The sequence below is a fragment of the Melanerpes formicivorus genome, unplaced genomic scaffold (assembly GCF_026170545.1).
Source record: "Melanerpes formicivorus ecotype bairdi unplaced genomic scaffold, bMelFor1.0.p_v2 SCAF_3, whole genome shotgun sequence".
In the NCBI taxonomy this organism is placed as follows: Eukaryota; Metazoa; Chordata; class Aves; order Piciformes; family Picidae; genus Melanerpes; species Melanerpes formicivorus.
The window spans coordinates 23,433,610-23,448,705 of NW_027142355.1; the positions used below are offsets into that span (position 1 = coordinate 23,433,610).

At 41.8% G+C, this 15,096-nt stretch overlaps 1 protein-coding gene across 1 annotated transcript in view; it reads left to right on the top strand.

The window, feature by feature from the left end:
* The window catches only part of PRKCQ (protein kinase C theta), a 68,337-nt gene that overhangs the window by 24,382 nt on the left and 28,859 nt on the right, over positions 1-15,096 (top strand). Inside the window, exons 4-12 of the mRNA XM_068168852.1 lie at positions 1,504-1,703; positions 3,358-3,418; positions 5,131-5,293; positions 5,889-5,920; positions 6,017-6,102; positions 7,243-7,372; positions 8,041-8,150; positions 10,073-10,196; positions 12,134-12,309. Of these exons, the coding sequence (XP_068024953.1) occupies positions 1,504-1,703; positions 3,358-3,418; positions 5,131-5,293; positions 5,889-5,920; positions 6,017-6,102; positions 7,243-7,372; positions 8,041-8,150; positions 10,073-10,196; positions 12,134-12,309 (1,082 nt within the window). The remainder of the gene's footprint in view (positions 1-1,503; positions 1,704-3,357; positions 3,419-5,130; positions 5,294-5,888; positions 5,921-6,016; positions 6,103-7,242; positions 7,373-8,040; positions 8,151-10,072; positions 10,197-12,133; positions 12,310-15,096) is intronic.

The following is a 15,096-nucleotide window of genomic DNA, read 5'->3' on the forward strand; positions in this document are numbered from 1 at the left end:
GAGCATACTGCACCTGAAAGCAAGTTTATGTCTTTGAATCAAGTGCAAAACTACCTTGTGAGAGCCTGGTGTTGGGTCAGCTAAATAGTGTTGGTTGCAGCATCCTGCATGCATATCATCAGGAAGGTACTGTCTCAAGCTAAATCTGTCTAGTGAGTAGAGTTTATGTAGTGTCTCTGGCAGTCATTTCTCCGGTGTAAGGGGTAGTGAAGGGAGCCTTTTGCTACAATCTCACAGCCCTTGTGTTTCCTATTTCTCCCTCCTTATGTCCTGCCTCCAATAACTCTGGAGCTTGTTTACCAATTTTAATCCATCCTGGAGGTATGCTACAAGCCTTAGAAATCCAGAAGTTTCTCTCTGTGTAAATACAGCTGAGTGGAGGAAAGAGACCTGAATTAGTCCTCCCATCTTGGAAAAAGATGTTCTCTAGCACATGTCATGTGCTTTTCCAGCTGAACGGGATGCAGGACAGGATGAGATTGTTGGAAATAGGAGCAGGGTCTTTAGGAGAAAGGAGTCAAAGGTCTGCTGCTCACATGACTGCTTTTTATTCTCTTATTCCTCCAACTTCAGTGCTTGATGAGTTGAAAATCTAGAGATGGTAACTATGAAATAGAATTTACCTCGAGTAAGCATCCAAGCCTTTTACAGGGCTGAATGAAATTAAGTAGGCTGAATTAAATGAAGTAGGCTGTATGAAATAAATAAAGCTTTCTGAGGCTCTTTGCAGAGAAAACTAACTAGAGAGAATTCTCTGCAAGCTAATGCTAAGCCTCAGAAATATCCATTTGATATCCATCATCATTTCAAGATGTGTCTGCTATGAAGGAAGAGTAATTAATGCATGAGGAAGAGGTGCAGGAAAAGTTTGCTGAGTTGAAAACTCTGCACCACTGAGGATGTGGCTGCAAGTCTGCTAGACAGTTCGTATATTAACATCTCTGAGTTAGCTAAGATGCTGCAACTGAGTGGATGTGCCTTCCACCTGAACCTTAATCACAGAGTGCACCTAGCTTTTGGGAGGTTTTCAGCAAAGCCCTTTCATTTTAGATTGTTGTGGGACAGATGATACATGTAGCTGGTTATCTGTGATGAGATTAGATGTGAGTAAATGTGTAGTGTACTTAATCTGCTTAGCAGACTTAATGGAGTCAAGGGTGGAAATTATCTTTTCTAAGGTAGGTGCCTGTATTTGGTCAAATGAACATACACAAACTCCATTGGTTTATATTCTCTTCACTGGCTCTGAGTGGAGCCATTGTTCAGACAGCTCAGATCTGGATGTACACAGTGTAGACACCTAAAGTGAGATAAATCCCATCCTAGTTTTCACTTCACATAGTAAGCTCCTAAGACGCTTGAACATGGTTTATTATACATTGTATCAGAAGAGAGACATTGAAGTGGATAAGTAACACAGATCTGTCTCAGGGATTATAAAGTGGTGGTCTCAGTACAGGAGAAAATTAGATCCAGTTAATCCAGACCACTTCTTGTTGACAGAAAATGGCCAAGTGTACGTGCAGAAGAAGCCCACCATGTACCCACCCTGGAACAGCACCTTTGATGCCCATATCAACAATGGCAGGGTCATGCACATCGTCGTCAAGGACAAAAGTGCTGAAATGGTTTCAGAGACCACGGTGGAACTCAAGGTGCTGGCAGAGAGGTGCAAAAAAAGCAACGGGAAGACAGAGATATGGGTAAGCATTGTTAGCTTCTCTTTCAGGATGTGATGGCAGCTGCTGTGGGGTAGGGCAATGCCTTGTGTCCATGCCAGGCTGTGACTGCAACCAGGAGAGCAGAATAAACTGGTTGCCATCTAAGAAATTATATTTTGAATCTACTTGAGTATGACTCAAAGGGAAGACTTCCATGCATGATAATAAAAAAGAGCCTGGCACTTTTATAGCACCTGCTGCTGTTATATTGAAACACGTGCCCTCTGTTAGCAAGGATTCTGGTCCAGGTGAGCCATGCCTATGTATCAATCTTCACTTAGAAAACCCACTGGGGACAAGTGCTAATGTAAGTGGCTACATGTGAATTATTTTATGTGCTCTGGGGAAACAGTTTTTAAAATTTAATCTGCTTTCAAGTACCTGATTTATAGCTGCCTGACTTTGGAGTTATGTCAGAGAAACTCTTTTAAAGCCATGGGAGGAACAGTGGAGTAAATTTGAAGTAACAGCCTTCATAAGGATGCCAATTGTAAAGTTTTGTTCCCTGATAGTCCAAGCAAAAAAGCTACTGATAACAATCTTTAACATGCAGTATTAAGTAGCTATACTATGAATGACAACAAAGTGTAATGATACTGGGGAGGGGAGGGGGAGAACTGATTTTTTTAATTTTTTTCTTTGTTTGGTTTATTTCTCATGTCAGTGGAGATTTACACATTTAACACATAACTTGGAAGGAACTGAGATACTCAGCAGAACTCCATCCCTAGGTTCCAAAGCCATGCTGGCTGAAGAAGTCTTTGAATGTATGTCTCCTTATTCCTAGGCAAGTTAGACTTGCAGGACCAAGCTTCTAAAAGATCTTAGTATCTTTCAGAATCATAAAATGGTTTGGGTTGGAAGGGACCTTAAAAATCATCTAGTTCAAACACCCCTACCTGTGGCAGTGACATCTTCTACTACACCAGGTTGCTCAAAACCCAATCTAAACATGGCCTCGAATACTTCCAGGGAATGGGTATCCATATCCTCTCTGGACAATCTGTTTCAGTGTCTTGGCACTCTCACAGGGAAGAATTTCTGCCTTACATCTAATGCAAATCTACCTTCTTTCAGTTCAAAGCCATTACCTTTTGTCCTATCCCCCTATGTACTCTTGTAATAAAGTCCCTCCCCATCTCTCCTACTGACCCATTTAGGTACTGGAAGACTGCTGTAAAATCTCCACAGAGCCTTCTCCAGGCTGGACAACTTAGCTCGTCTTCATAGGCCTTTTCAAGCATCTAACTGGAGTTGGTTGATTCTTTTAGAGATACTCCCACTTTTCCCTTGCAAGGTCCTCTGGGAACAAGAAGTTGTCTCTATAGATATTGCTGGATCTGAGCTGGTATCTGAGCTGCCTACAGATTCTTTGGTTTAGTCACATTTTTCTCTTCTATCATGCTATTCCATGAGTTTGTTAAGAGGTGGTCTAGCTTCTCTGTAGTTGCTCCTATCCTGCCTTGTTGCCCCACATGAGTATGAGGTACCTAAAAATCAGCATTAATTTACATTCATCAATTCCCACTGGGAAAAGGAAATAGCTTGAACCATCTGAAATGATTGTTAGTTCTTTAAATGACTGTTTAATGGTTTCACTGGTCTTTTTTTCTTGTTTTTCACTTATCTCAACCAGCTAGAACTGAAACCTCAGGGGCGAATGCTGATGAATGCACGCTACTTCCTGGAAATAAGTGGCAAGTGATTTTGTTTCTTAATTGATAGATGTGATTTCTGGTTATGTGGGCAGACAGGGTGTCTTCACTGAAAGGCATGTCTGTGTTACTACTGATCCATTCATAGGAACTATCATAAATGCACTAGAAAAGTAATTTTTATCATATGGTGAGGATGAAGATTGAGTGTGATTTGCAAGGCAGATTTTTGGCCATTTCACCACTACCATGATAGATTTCCTCATTACACTAAGCAAGACAAAATAGATAGATATGGAAGTGGCTGCTTGCATGTAATATGTCTTGATGAGCATTTTAATGCAGATATAAAGGCTGGGATACAACGTATGGTTGATAACACCCATACATGTTAGTTGCGCTTCAAGATCAAGAGCCATCTAGCCAAACCAGAAAAAGAACTTAGAGAGTGATTCATCTGATCAAATGCAAGTGAGCTGAGTTGTTCACTGAGCTCCATCTCCTGGTCCATCTAGGCCTCCAGGGATGTGACAGAAGCTTAGTCACCCTGGACAAGGGACACACAGTCATTTGTGTTTCATCACTGGGAAACAAATCTCACTTGCAGAATCCAATACCTATGTGGAATGCATTTTGCTTTGTTGAAGAAAGTGGGTTTGTAATCCAAATGCTTGGTCTTATCCACCTGTCTTTGATGCCACCTTCTTACTGTCTTTCACAGATATTGGGTGAAGCTGTAAGGTGTAGATATCTAGAATGACCTTCCATTTCTAGAAGCATGGATGTCTTAGAAGCAGCTAATAGCATGTCCATACTGATATTTTCTTCATCCATTCCTACCAGACTATTATTGCCTCATTGTATACCTTGTCATAGAGGCTAAAGCATAGAGAATGCAAGTTGTGTCTATTACAAATATCAAGGTCATCATCAGATCACACGGGGAGACAGTTTCCACAGAAGACCTATGTAACTTGCTGTGTAAAGCATGAGTAAAACGAAGCAGAGTGAGAGGGAAATATGGTGTGTATATCTAGTTTTGTAGACACAAGCACATACCTAAGTGGCCATGTGTACGTGCAGGTGTGGTACGGAATTGGTTCCAAAAAAGCTTAAATGTGAACTGTGAATGATGGCATGAACACAGAAAACAGCAAAACAGTTGTTGGCATAGAGAAGAGCAAGAAAAAGAATATTTTAGGGTGCTTACCCACATGTATGTGCCCAGGTAAAAGATTCAGTTAAATACCCACAGAGGTAAATGTATACATGTGTATTTGTGTGAATGTGTAGGTAATTGTTAGTTTATATGTAATATAGTATTTATTAGGGCATGGTTCTTCAGTGCTATACAAAGTTAGAATTTTATATTTAGCTACAGACTATCTTGCCTAGGGAAATTTCTTGCCTACATTTTAGAAGCAGCATTATAAATATTCAAGGGAGTGTAGAGTCCCCCAAGTTTAAAGTCATTTTAGTGTCCTTGTAGGAATGGTAGATTAAAAAAGCATCCAAATAAGCCTTGTGTGGGTTTCAGAAATCACTATTTCATAATATTCATTCCCATGAGTGAATCATTATCTAGAGTCATTTAGTATTTTGGCAGCTGCATCTGGTGATGGGTTTATGGATGGACTTGATGATCTTAGAGATTTTTTCCAACCTTAATGATTCTGTGATTCTATTTTATGATTCTCGAGGCATTTGATCAGAACAGAATTCCTTAATAAGTCTTCTGTTTTCCTTCCCCCCAGATGCAAAGGACCTGCCTGACTGTGAGACTGAAGGCTATTTCTCCTTGCACCAGCGCAGGGGAGCCATCAAGCAGGCCAAAATCCACAATGTCAAGTGTCACGAGTTCACAGCTACCTTCTTTCCACAACCTACCTTCTGCTCTGTCTGTCATGAGTTTGTATGGTAAATTAAAATAGCTCTAATTCATTTTCCCCTTTTAACATTAGGCACATGGTTCTTAGAGACATGATTTAATGGTGGTCTTGGCACTTTTAGGTCTACGGTTGGACTTGATGTTCTTAAACATCTTTTCCAACCTATATGATTCTATGATTTTCTGATGAATACCTCTTCTTCTGCTGTCAGTCAAGGCAGCAGGACAGGACCATTGACATCTTGCTTGTGGAGTTATTGCATCACTGCAAGCAAGTGGTTCACAATTGGAATTCCAGCTGTGACAATTCCCTTCACTTTTAGTTCATTTTTCATAATTTCCTTTTTTGTTTTTCACCAACCACACACAAAGATGTCTCATGAGCCCAGTTTCCTATTTGAATAGTGCAAAATTCAGGATGCGAATCTGTGCTGAAAATGCTGTGAAAACCACAGAGAATCGCTCCACAGTTGGATTTAATGAAGATATTTACATTACAGCAGCTCTGCAAAGACTGATAAAAATCAAAGCTGGTTTATTCTGTTTCTTTCATAAATGTTGTTTCCTTTTCTTTATCAGGGTTTTTAGATAACTCAGAATTAACCATTTCTCTGTTTATTTCAGGGGCCTGAATAAACAAGGCTATCAATGCAGACGTAAGAAACTTTTTTTTTATATATTATTACTAGCATTACTTACTTGATCCTGTCTTAAGGAACTTTAGTAACACCATGACACACTTGTTCTTTCAGAATGTAATGCTGCCATTCATAAGAAGTGCATCGATAAAGTAATAGCTAAGTGTACAGGGTCGGCAATCAACAGCAGAGAAACAATGGTATGTGTGATTATTTGGCTGCTTTTGGAAAACTTGGGTGTCCTTCAGATCCCTCCTGCATTGCTCTAAGGCTTCTTAGGAAGCAAAAGGTGCTACTGAGCTAAAGGCTGTGTGATCTGATCTGTGCCCTGTGTTTATTATATTCCCAGTGGTTTCATTGCCTTCTACTTCTGATTCACTCAAATGCAGCCCTTGAAAAAGGTGAATCAGGACCAACATTTTTCTAATGTATGAAGTACAGCTCAAAGGAAAGTCATGAACATGAGTTGGAGATGTCTCCTTTTCTGAGGGCATTCAAAAGCTGTCTGAATTAAATCCTCTGCAACCTGCTCTAGGTGAACCTAATTTAGCAGCAGGTTTGGACTCCTCCAAAGGTCCAGATCTCCAGAGATCCCTTCCAACCCCTACCATTCTATGATTTACCAGAGGAAATTCTTCACTGCAGTATATTAGACACAACGTTACACTGAGTTTTCATAGCAGCACTTTAACATCCCACTCTGTTATCTGAGATTACCAAATAGTCAGCTGTAGATCTAGCATCTCCACTAATTTTTATTTTATATTTCTATTGCCAATTTATAACAAATTTCCTTTTTTGGTAGTCAAAAGTGGAACTTCAATTCTTGATAGACCTATTCCTTTTTTCTCAGCTGTGTCCCACAGCTTCTCTCTGCTTTCAGTCCTATCCTGGTTGCTGTTTTCCTTTTGCTTCTTTTAGAAATGAGATTCATTTCACCTGTATTCTGACATCTCTAGGGTAGAGTGTCTCTACTTTGTCATCACCTCTGACTCCCTATAAACTAAAAGAGTCACTCCAAAGTTTGATTCATGACAAACAAAACTGGATATCCATTTCAGGATGGGATGGATAATTTTAGAAGTACCTTTATTTTTCCATTGAATATTAAGGGAGTTATCTGGTCAGATAAATCAAGCCCAGGGCTTAAAGAACCCAGTTCCCACTGAACTGCATGGATCTTATGTGTATCTGAATGATAGTTACAGGTAGTGTCGTCTTGGTGGTCATATGCAAGGATAAAGAGGCAGTAGATATCCCAACTACTGTACTACAAGCCTGGGTGCTGTTGGTTTTCCATGTACACAAGAGTGAACTGAAAAATGTCTTTTCTCCTGCAGTTCCACAAGGAGCGCTTCAAGATTGACATGCCTCACCGCTTCAAAGTCTACAACTACAAGAGCCCAACTTTCTGTGAGCACTGTGGCACGCTCCTCTGGGGCCTTGCACGGCAAGGACTGAAGTGTGATGGTGAGTCCCCAGTGTATGTTGCACAAGCTGAGCCTGGGAGTGGGCCATTGTCTTTAGAAGATTACAATCTAAAGAGCCAAATCTCATTTATCATGCTTCTCCCTGAAACCTCTCTGAGATGGCATGTAGGGTGGTAAAAAAGTGGTCAAGAGGACTGTTGTTAAAGGAGGATCATTCTCCAAGGAGGGTGGAAACTGTCAGTACACAGAAAGATATGTGGTCCATGAGGCTGAAGAGTTACTTCCCAGGGAGGCAAAGAACATCTCAATGACACTGCTGATCTCCCAAAATCACACCTAGTATCAACTTGCCTGCTCTTTTTCTGCTGTCAGACAAGATACTTCACCATCTTCATAATCTTATGCCAATGGGGAAAACCTGTTCTATGGTTACAGGTTCTCTCTGAGTTCCTAGACTGTAGAGTTTTGGTAGCCTGTAGCTACAAAGGCTGATGGATGTGGGAATGCAACCTCTTACCCAGAAAATAGAAAAATTCTTCATCTCCGTAAAGAATCAAAAAGAAAAATGTGCCTAGGCTTCAAGCTGTTTATGTGGCTGATCTCTGCCCTTGGCCAACAGCTGCACATGTTCCTGCCCAAGCTGATGCCAAGCCCTTTACAGTCTAGCTATCCTTTGTTGTCTTTGACACCTCTTTTTCTTTCTTTCAGAATGTGGCATGAACGTTCATCACAAGTGCCAGACAAAAGTAGCAAACCTTTGTGGAGTTAACCAGAAACTAATGGCTGAAGCTCTGGCAATGATAGAGAGCACCCAGCAGGTAAATACATTAAATCTTGAGTGAATTCATTCAATGTTTGCTTCAGTGCAAGAAGTAAAACCATTGATAGGGGCACTGTGTGTAGCAAGTTTAAAGATTAGGAAATAGATCCTTCATGGAATACATAGTTTTAAGTCCATCTCAGCACTTGTGAAGGTTAGAAGTTTTCATGGATTCAAGTTACAATGTCCAGTGTTCATAGCAGAGAAATCCATTCAAGAGTAATAAAATTAATTTTGCTAACAGAAAAGCATCGAGAAAAGCATCTAGAAAAATCTCAAGGTCACATGCCTCTGGAGGAAGGGACAATATTCTGAGAAGATGACTTTGCATGCCTACACTTCTTATATCTTTACCTGGTGTCTGTTAATGTCCACTGCAAATGGGACATGACTGAGTTAGAATCTAGCTCTGATCCAGTACAATTGTAGTTACATTATGTTCACAACTGAGGTTTTGTAATATGGTCCAAGGCAGAGTGGAAGGAACTTGGTTTGGGTTCTTTTGCTGTCACTACCTTGCTTCATGCTTGCGACTTAGTGGTTTGTCCTGTGATGCTCTGATCTGTTTGCAATGAAAATCCCCAGAGCATGGACTCTCATGAACAGAAGTGGACCTTGAGGAGAGGATTTAGATTCCACTGTCATATGAACAGAGAAAACTGAATTAAAAGGAGAAAAAGTAGCTAATCACAAAGCAAATACTGTAAAAAAATTGAGATTCTCATTCAAAATCAGAATTCTTAGGATGCCTTTCAGCTATTGAGCAACTTCAGAGAGGGATAAAATCCATAGGTACCTATTTCTCCACATTTACGTTACTCAAGTGTCCAAAGGCAACATCTTTATCCATACAGCAGGTGTTTTTCCTTTCATGAGGAGCTATCTAATAGGTTTAGTTCTGCATGTTTCTCACCTTTATGTGATAGATTAGTGCTGCCAAACCTCCAAAGAGGACTCTTTTCTGCTCTTTTTAATTTGTTCTCTCTAAAGCTACTTGCACTGTATACTTGTCGTCACCATTGAGAGGTGAAGAGGGCCAGCACCAAATACTTCCCCCAAAATACTCTTCTGATCTCCACAAATTTAGGCTTTGGGAACTTCTTAAGCTCTAGGTGGAGTTTTACTGTTAGTAGCCCTCAAACGATTTATCTTTCATGCTTTTGTGTGAATCCAGACAAACTCTTACCTTCTGCAACACCCTGATGCATGTTCTTCAGGATGGATGTCCTAGGCTGGATGTTAGGAAGAAGTTCTATACAGAGAGAGTGATTGCCCATTGGAATGGGCTGCCCAGGGAGGTGATGGAGTCACCATCATTGGAGGTGTTCAGGAGGAGACTTGATGGGATGCTTGGTGCCATGGTTTAGTTGATTAGGTGGGTTGGATTGGTTGATAGGTTGGACATGATGATCTTGTAGGTCTCTTCCATTCTATTCTATTCTATTCTATTCTATTCTATTCTATTCTATTCTATTCTATTCTATTCTATTCTATTCTATTCTATTCTATTCTATTCTATTCTATTCTACTCTAAATCCAGACACTCTACAGAGATGAGGCTGCAGTGTATTTCAGCATCTAGTATTTTTCCAGAGTCTGTTCAATCAGACTATTGGAGAAGTTGCTCATTAAAAAGGCCTTTGTGTGGTAAGCCAAGGCCTCAGACTCTTGTGTAAAAGAGGGGATGCCTATATTAGAAATGCAGAGACTTATTAACAGCCACACTCATCTCACAGAAGGCTGTGGTTTCCTCTAGGTTACCAAACCCCTAAGTATTAGATGTGGAGATGCTTTTCTCCTAAGCAAAGGCATCTTCTAGATCTTGGCTTCTGTGGCAGTCACACTGAAGAAGCTACAGTGTCCATAAGCCCAGAACATGACACCTGGCTGCAAAGTCATTTGCTGTTTTCTGTAATTCAGGCTCGCTCTCAGCGTGACACTGAACAGATCTCCAGGGATGGACCTCTAGAAATTGGCTTCCCTGTTCCTGTGAAGGAGGTAACTCCACTTCAGGCATTGCCAGCACCTACAACAGGAAGAAAAGGTAGTTTCCCCTAGTGATATTGCACAGCAGGCTTTGTTCATTTTGGAGGTGTGCATGGCTAGGCGAGGGTGACAAGGATGGGGAATTTATCAACCACTGAATCTTTCATGCATCTCTCCAGCCTAAAGCAAGACATACCTTTTCTCATCCCAGGATATCAACAGCTCTTCCCAGTCACATCTTTTGGGCACATCATAAACCCTAAATCTCAGCCTGGACCCTTCCCTTCCTATAAACCTGCATGTCCCTTTCATCCCAACTTCTGGTGACATGAGACATCAGACACCACTCATTTGGCTAACTCCTAAATTCTCTGTCTGACCCAGTGCATGAGTTCAGCTCATACCTCCATTGGCAAGAGTGTGTTTATTCCCTTATTGGGACTCATGGACTGTAAAATCAGAGAACTTTAAGGATAAACCAAGCTCTAAACAGGAAATTTGGAGTCCTTTTGATCACCATGGCAAATTCTTTTTCTGATTTCATATTTTTGAGTGGGGGGTCAACATCCAGTACCTTCAAAAACCACTGACAGGTCTCCACTTCATTTATCCAGGAGCTGATACAGGTGTCACAGCCCTCCATGATATAAAAGCAGACATTTAGAGGGTGAATGAGAGACTGGAGAGGAGCACTGATTAACAGAACTTCAACAAAGCTACTGGGGGCTCAGTAGCCAGAAATAAAAATCACAGTCAGCTGGGGAGATCCTTTGTGCTCGGGCCAAAAAGTTCTGGATATTAGGAGCAAAAATGTCACCATCTTTCATTTAACCCATCTGTCCCACATAAAAGACCATTTCAGGACCCTTCCAGCTGCATGGCTCATGGTACCCCTCCAAGATCTGAAGTGCAGCAGCAGACTTATGATGGCACTGACACAATGCTCTTGTGCCTCCCGTGATCTTAAACTGCATATACCATAAAGGAGAGGGGAAAAAAGGAAGAGTGTTAAGTGAATCAATACTTAAACCAAGTAAGGACTGGGACAGTGCATCCTCAACTCCAACTCTAAGCAAAATCAAGCAGAGAGCCCAGGCCCCACCATCATTTATTTTCTCAATGAAAGTTAATACTGCCCTGGAAACTGGACATAAAACAAGATGTCAGAAGACACTGTTTAGATAGCAGCCACATTGTACCACTGCTCTGGGTTTGATGCAATGCAGCACTGGGTTACTGAGTACCATCTGGTTTTGGCACCATCCGAGCTAAGTGGATAGTGTCCTTTGGCCTCCAAGGGGAAATACATGATGTCCCCATCTGTGCTTCTTTCTTTTGTACAAGTAGAACTGGCTATGCTGATGTGAATCAGTGAAGCCCCAAATGGTTTCAAATCTGGTTTAGTTGTGGATCTCTTTAGTTGATGAGTAGTATTTTTATTCTTCATCATTTTGGGACAGTACAGCGAACATGCACTTGAGTACTGGGATAAATCCAGTAAGAGACAGAATCTCTTGATGAGTTCACATACATCCAACTGAATGTAGTGTTGAAGTCAGAGTTGTTCTACTGTAGGACAGCTAAAGTACTTAATCAGAGATTCATATCTGGAGCAGAGACTCAATATCAAAGTGCTATCTCCCATCTTTTCACATGCTAGCTTTGGCAAGGATCTTGAAAAGGGCTGCAAAAATCTGACTGCATCAGAATTGCAACCAGCAAAAGGAACATAGAATGCAGGCAGCCAGAAATTTTGAATTTGGTCATGTTTTACTGCCATAAAACAGAAAAATAAAAAGTTTGTAAAGTGGAAGTAATGCCATTGAAGAAGATGGAGTTACACAGGAGTAAAATTTCCTCTGGAGAGAAAGCAAGGTGGTAGCATTCATTAATGCAACTTCATTAATGTGGCCATCACATTTCCACCTGTAAGTGTTCTGGGGATTTTCTTCTTGTTTCCAGAGGTTTATTCGAATGCTTTGATGTGTGTTGCAGAGCCACAGGGCATCTCCTGGGAGACTCCAGTGGAGGGTACAGTGAAGGGGGAATCTCTAATAGAGTCAGACTTTGGAGAACAGCCCCAGGAGCAGGAAGAGCACCAAGTGCAGCTAAAACTAACCATTGAAGATTTTGTCCTGCACAAGATGCTGGGGAAGGGCAGTTTTGGCAAGGTAAGCACCAGGGAACTAGATGCCACCACACAGGTCTGCATGTTGCTTGTTATGGCACTAAACAGCTTGTGACTTGAAGGCCTCTTAGGAAGAAACATTTCCAAGCCTTCAAAGAATCCTTACTCTGACATGGTTGAGTCTTGAACTCCATCTTCTCCTTGCCTAAGACAAAGAGCTTCCTTGCCCTTCACTCTGCCCTCTTAGTTTTCTGTCTCATGGGTGCCCATGGCATTTGAGGAAAGCAGCCAAGTGGGGCTGCAACTTCCTCTCCATGCAGGTTGATGTGTCCTGGGCATCCACACAGAGCTGGTGTGAAAGACCTTTGTGCTCTCTACCTTCATGCAGCTACTTCAGCAGACTTAGCTGAGCAAGCTCAAAGGGAGATAGAAGCATTTTCTGCAAAGTGGAGCATGGATCATGTCCCCTTTGCAGAGCAGCAGGTCCACAGCTGGGAACGCTAACTGCTCTTTCCCAGCTCCAATCTCTGCTGGAGCGTAAAGGAAATTTAGCACCAGCCAAGAATTTTTGTTGAAACAAGAAGCACCTGTTTTCAGGGGATTCATTAATCTTGATGAATTGTAGCTTGTTCCTCCTTCTTGCAGATGTCCCCTGGAAGGGCACTTGTGCTATTCAGTGCCAGAACAGAGCTGTATGAAGCAATTTCAGAGGAACTCACCATTGTATTTTCACAGCCAACAGGGAGAATGAGTATCATTATGCATCACATTGTTCAGATCCCTTGTCTTTACAAGGTGGAACACTGTGCTTTAAAGAAAGGCTGCTTTTTGCTTGCTAAGTGAGCTGGAGCAATTGCTACAGCCAGTTCTTAAACTGGTGAAATATTTGCTGTATTTGCTTTCCATACTTGAAAATACTTGGAACATCTACAGTTTGCACAGGAAGCAGAGCTGAGACATCAGCATTAGAGCTAAGCCAGAATACCCCCAAATCCATAGCCCAGCCTAATGTGGACTCAAGTGCACAAATGTCATAGAAACATTTATGCTGGGAGGGATGAGCCTCTGGAGGTTACCTAATCCAACATGTTGATCACAACAGGAGGTGGAGTCACCATATCTGGAGGCATTAAAAAAAAAAGGTGTAGATGTGGTATTTTGGGATGTGGATAATGGCCATGATGATGTTAGATCTACAGCTGGACTCAATGATCTTAGCAGTCTTTTCCAACTGAAACAGTTCTATGATTCTATAATAGATGAAGTTGCTCAGAGTAGTGTGAAGCCTTGAATACCTCCACTGAAGCACATTCTTGCTTCAGCACCTTGTGTTAACAGACTCTCCAACCCTGCAAGCATTTGCATCTCTCTACAGATGTGGGTGTGGAGAGCATGGGCTATTTCATGCCCTTCTGCAACAAACCTCACCCACAAGTTTCCTGTGTAGGTGTTGTTCCTGATGGCCTTATTTGCTTGGAGCAAGACTCACTTCCCCATAGAGGGGACAGAATGTGCAGATCTCAGTGCCTGAGGGCTCTTTGCTGCTCTTTGTGGAGCAGGTTGAGGCCAGGCCAGACTTGTGAGGAACCCCCTCTGCAAGAGATCTAGCATTGCCTATCTGGACCTAGGAAGTCACAGCATGAATCCAAATTGTGTTCTCCAGCTTCCCCAGGAGAACAGTGTCCTGCACAAAAACAGGGGTAAATAGGGTGCCTGCAGCATCAGCACTGTTGGTATTTCTGGTCACTCAGTGCAGAGACAGAGGGAGGCTCTGGGCTCTGCTCTCTGTCCAATAGTGCAAAGTGAAATGCAGCAGTAGCCAAGAGGATAGATAAAACTATTGTCAGGGCTGAAACATGTCTGAGCTTACTCAGCAAATAATATCTGTTAGAGGACTTCAAAGACCTCTTTGATGAGTCTTAAGTATTTATTTAGTCTATGGGAAAGTGTTGACAGGCTGTTAGCATAAAGATCAGCACTGGCACTGTCTTCCTGTAGAGACTTTTTTCCTCCATGGTCTCTAGAAAACCCTCCTCTACTGCTTTGTGTCCCATTTTCCCTGGCCATGAGGAGCAGCTGAGGGAACTGGAAGAAGAGGAGGCTGAGGGGAGACCTTATTGCTTTCTACAACTACCTGAAAGGAGGTTGTAGTGAGGTGGAGGTTTGTCTCTTCTCCCAAGTAACTAGTGATAGCACAAGTGGAAATTGCCTCGAGTTGTGCCAGGGGAGGTTTAGATTGGATATTAGGAAAAATGTATTTACTAAAAGATCAATCAAGCATTGAACAGGCTGCCCAGGGACTGGAGGAGTCAGCATCAACAAACAGGTAGACATGGCACTTCAGGACATGGTTTAGTGGGCGTAGTGGTATTGGATTGGTAATTGGACTAGATCCTAGAGGTCTTTTCCACCCTTAATTCTTCTATGATTCTAACTGCTCTGGGATGTGTTTGCTAATCTCAGAGTAATTCTGTAGAGGCATGGAGGACTCAGCCTGTTTTCTCAGGCCTCCTACTAACTGAGAGGAAGGGAAGAAAGTCACTTCTGCTATAGATCAGTTTAACTGCTGCTGAGGATCTGGTGCAGGGCATTTGCATTTCACACGTTGACAAACCAATATTCTATGTTTTGTTAGTTGAAGTCAGAAAACAGAAAATGTATCTCATGAGTATTTGCATAAAGATGGTTTCTGGTATGAGAAGTGCTTGGCGCTCTGACATGTCCATACTGGCATGTTGCCTCTGCTCTTGTAGTTGCCAAAACCCCCTAATCCTTCATAAAAGCTTCAACAAACTCCTCTGGGTGTGAGGAACAAACAAAGCCTACAACG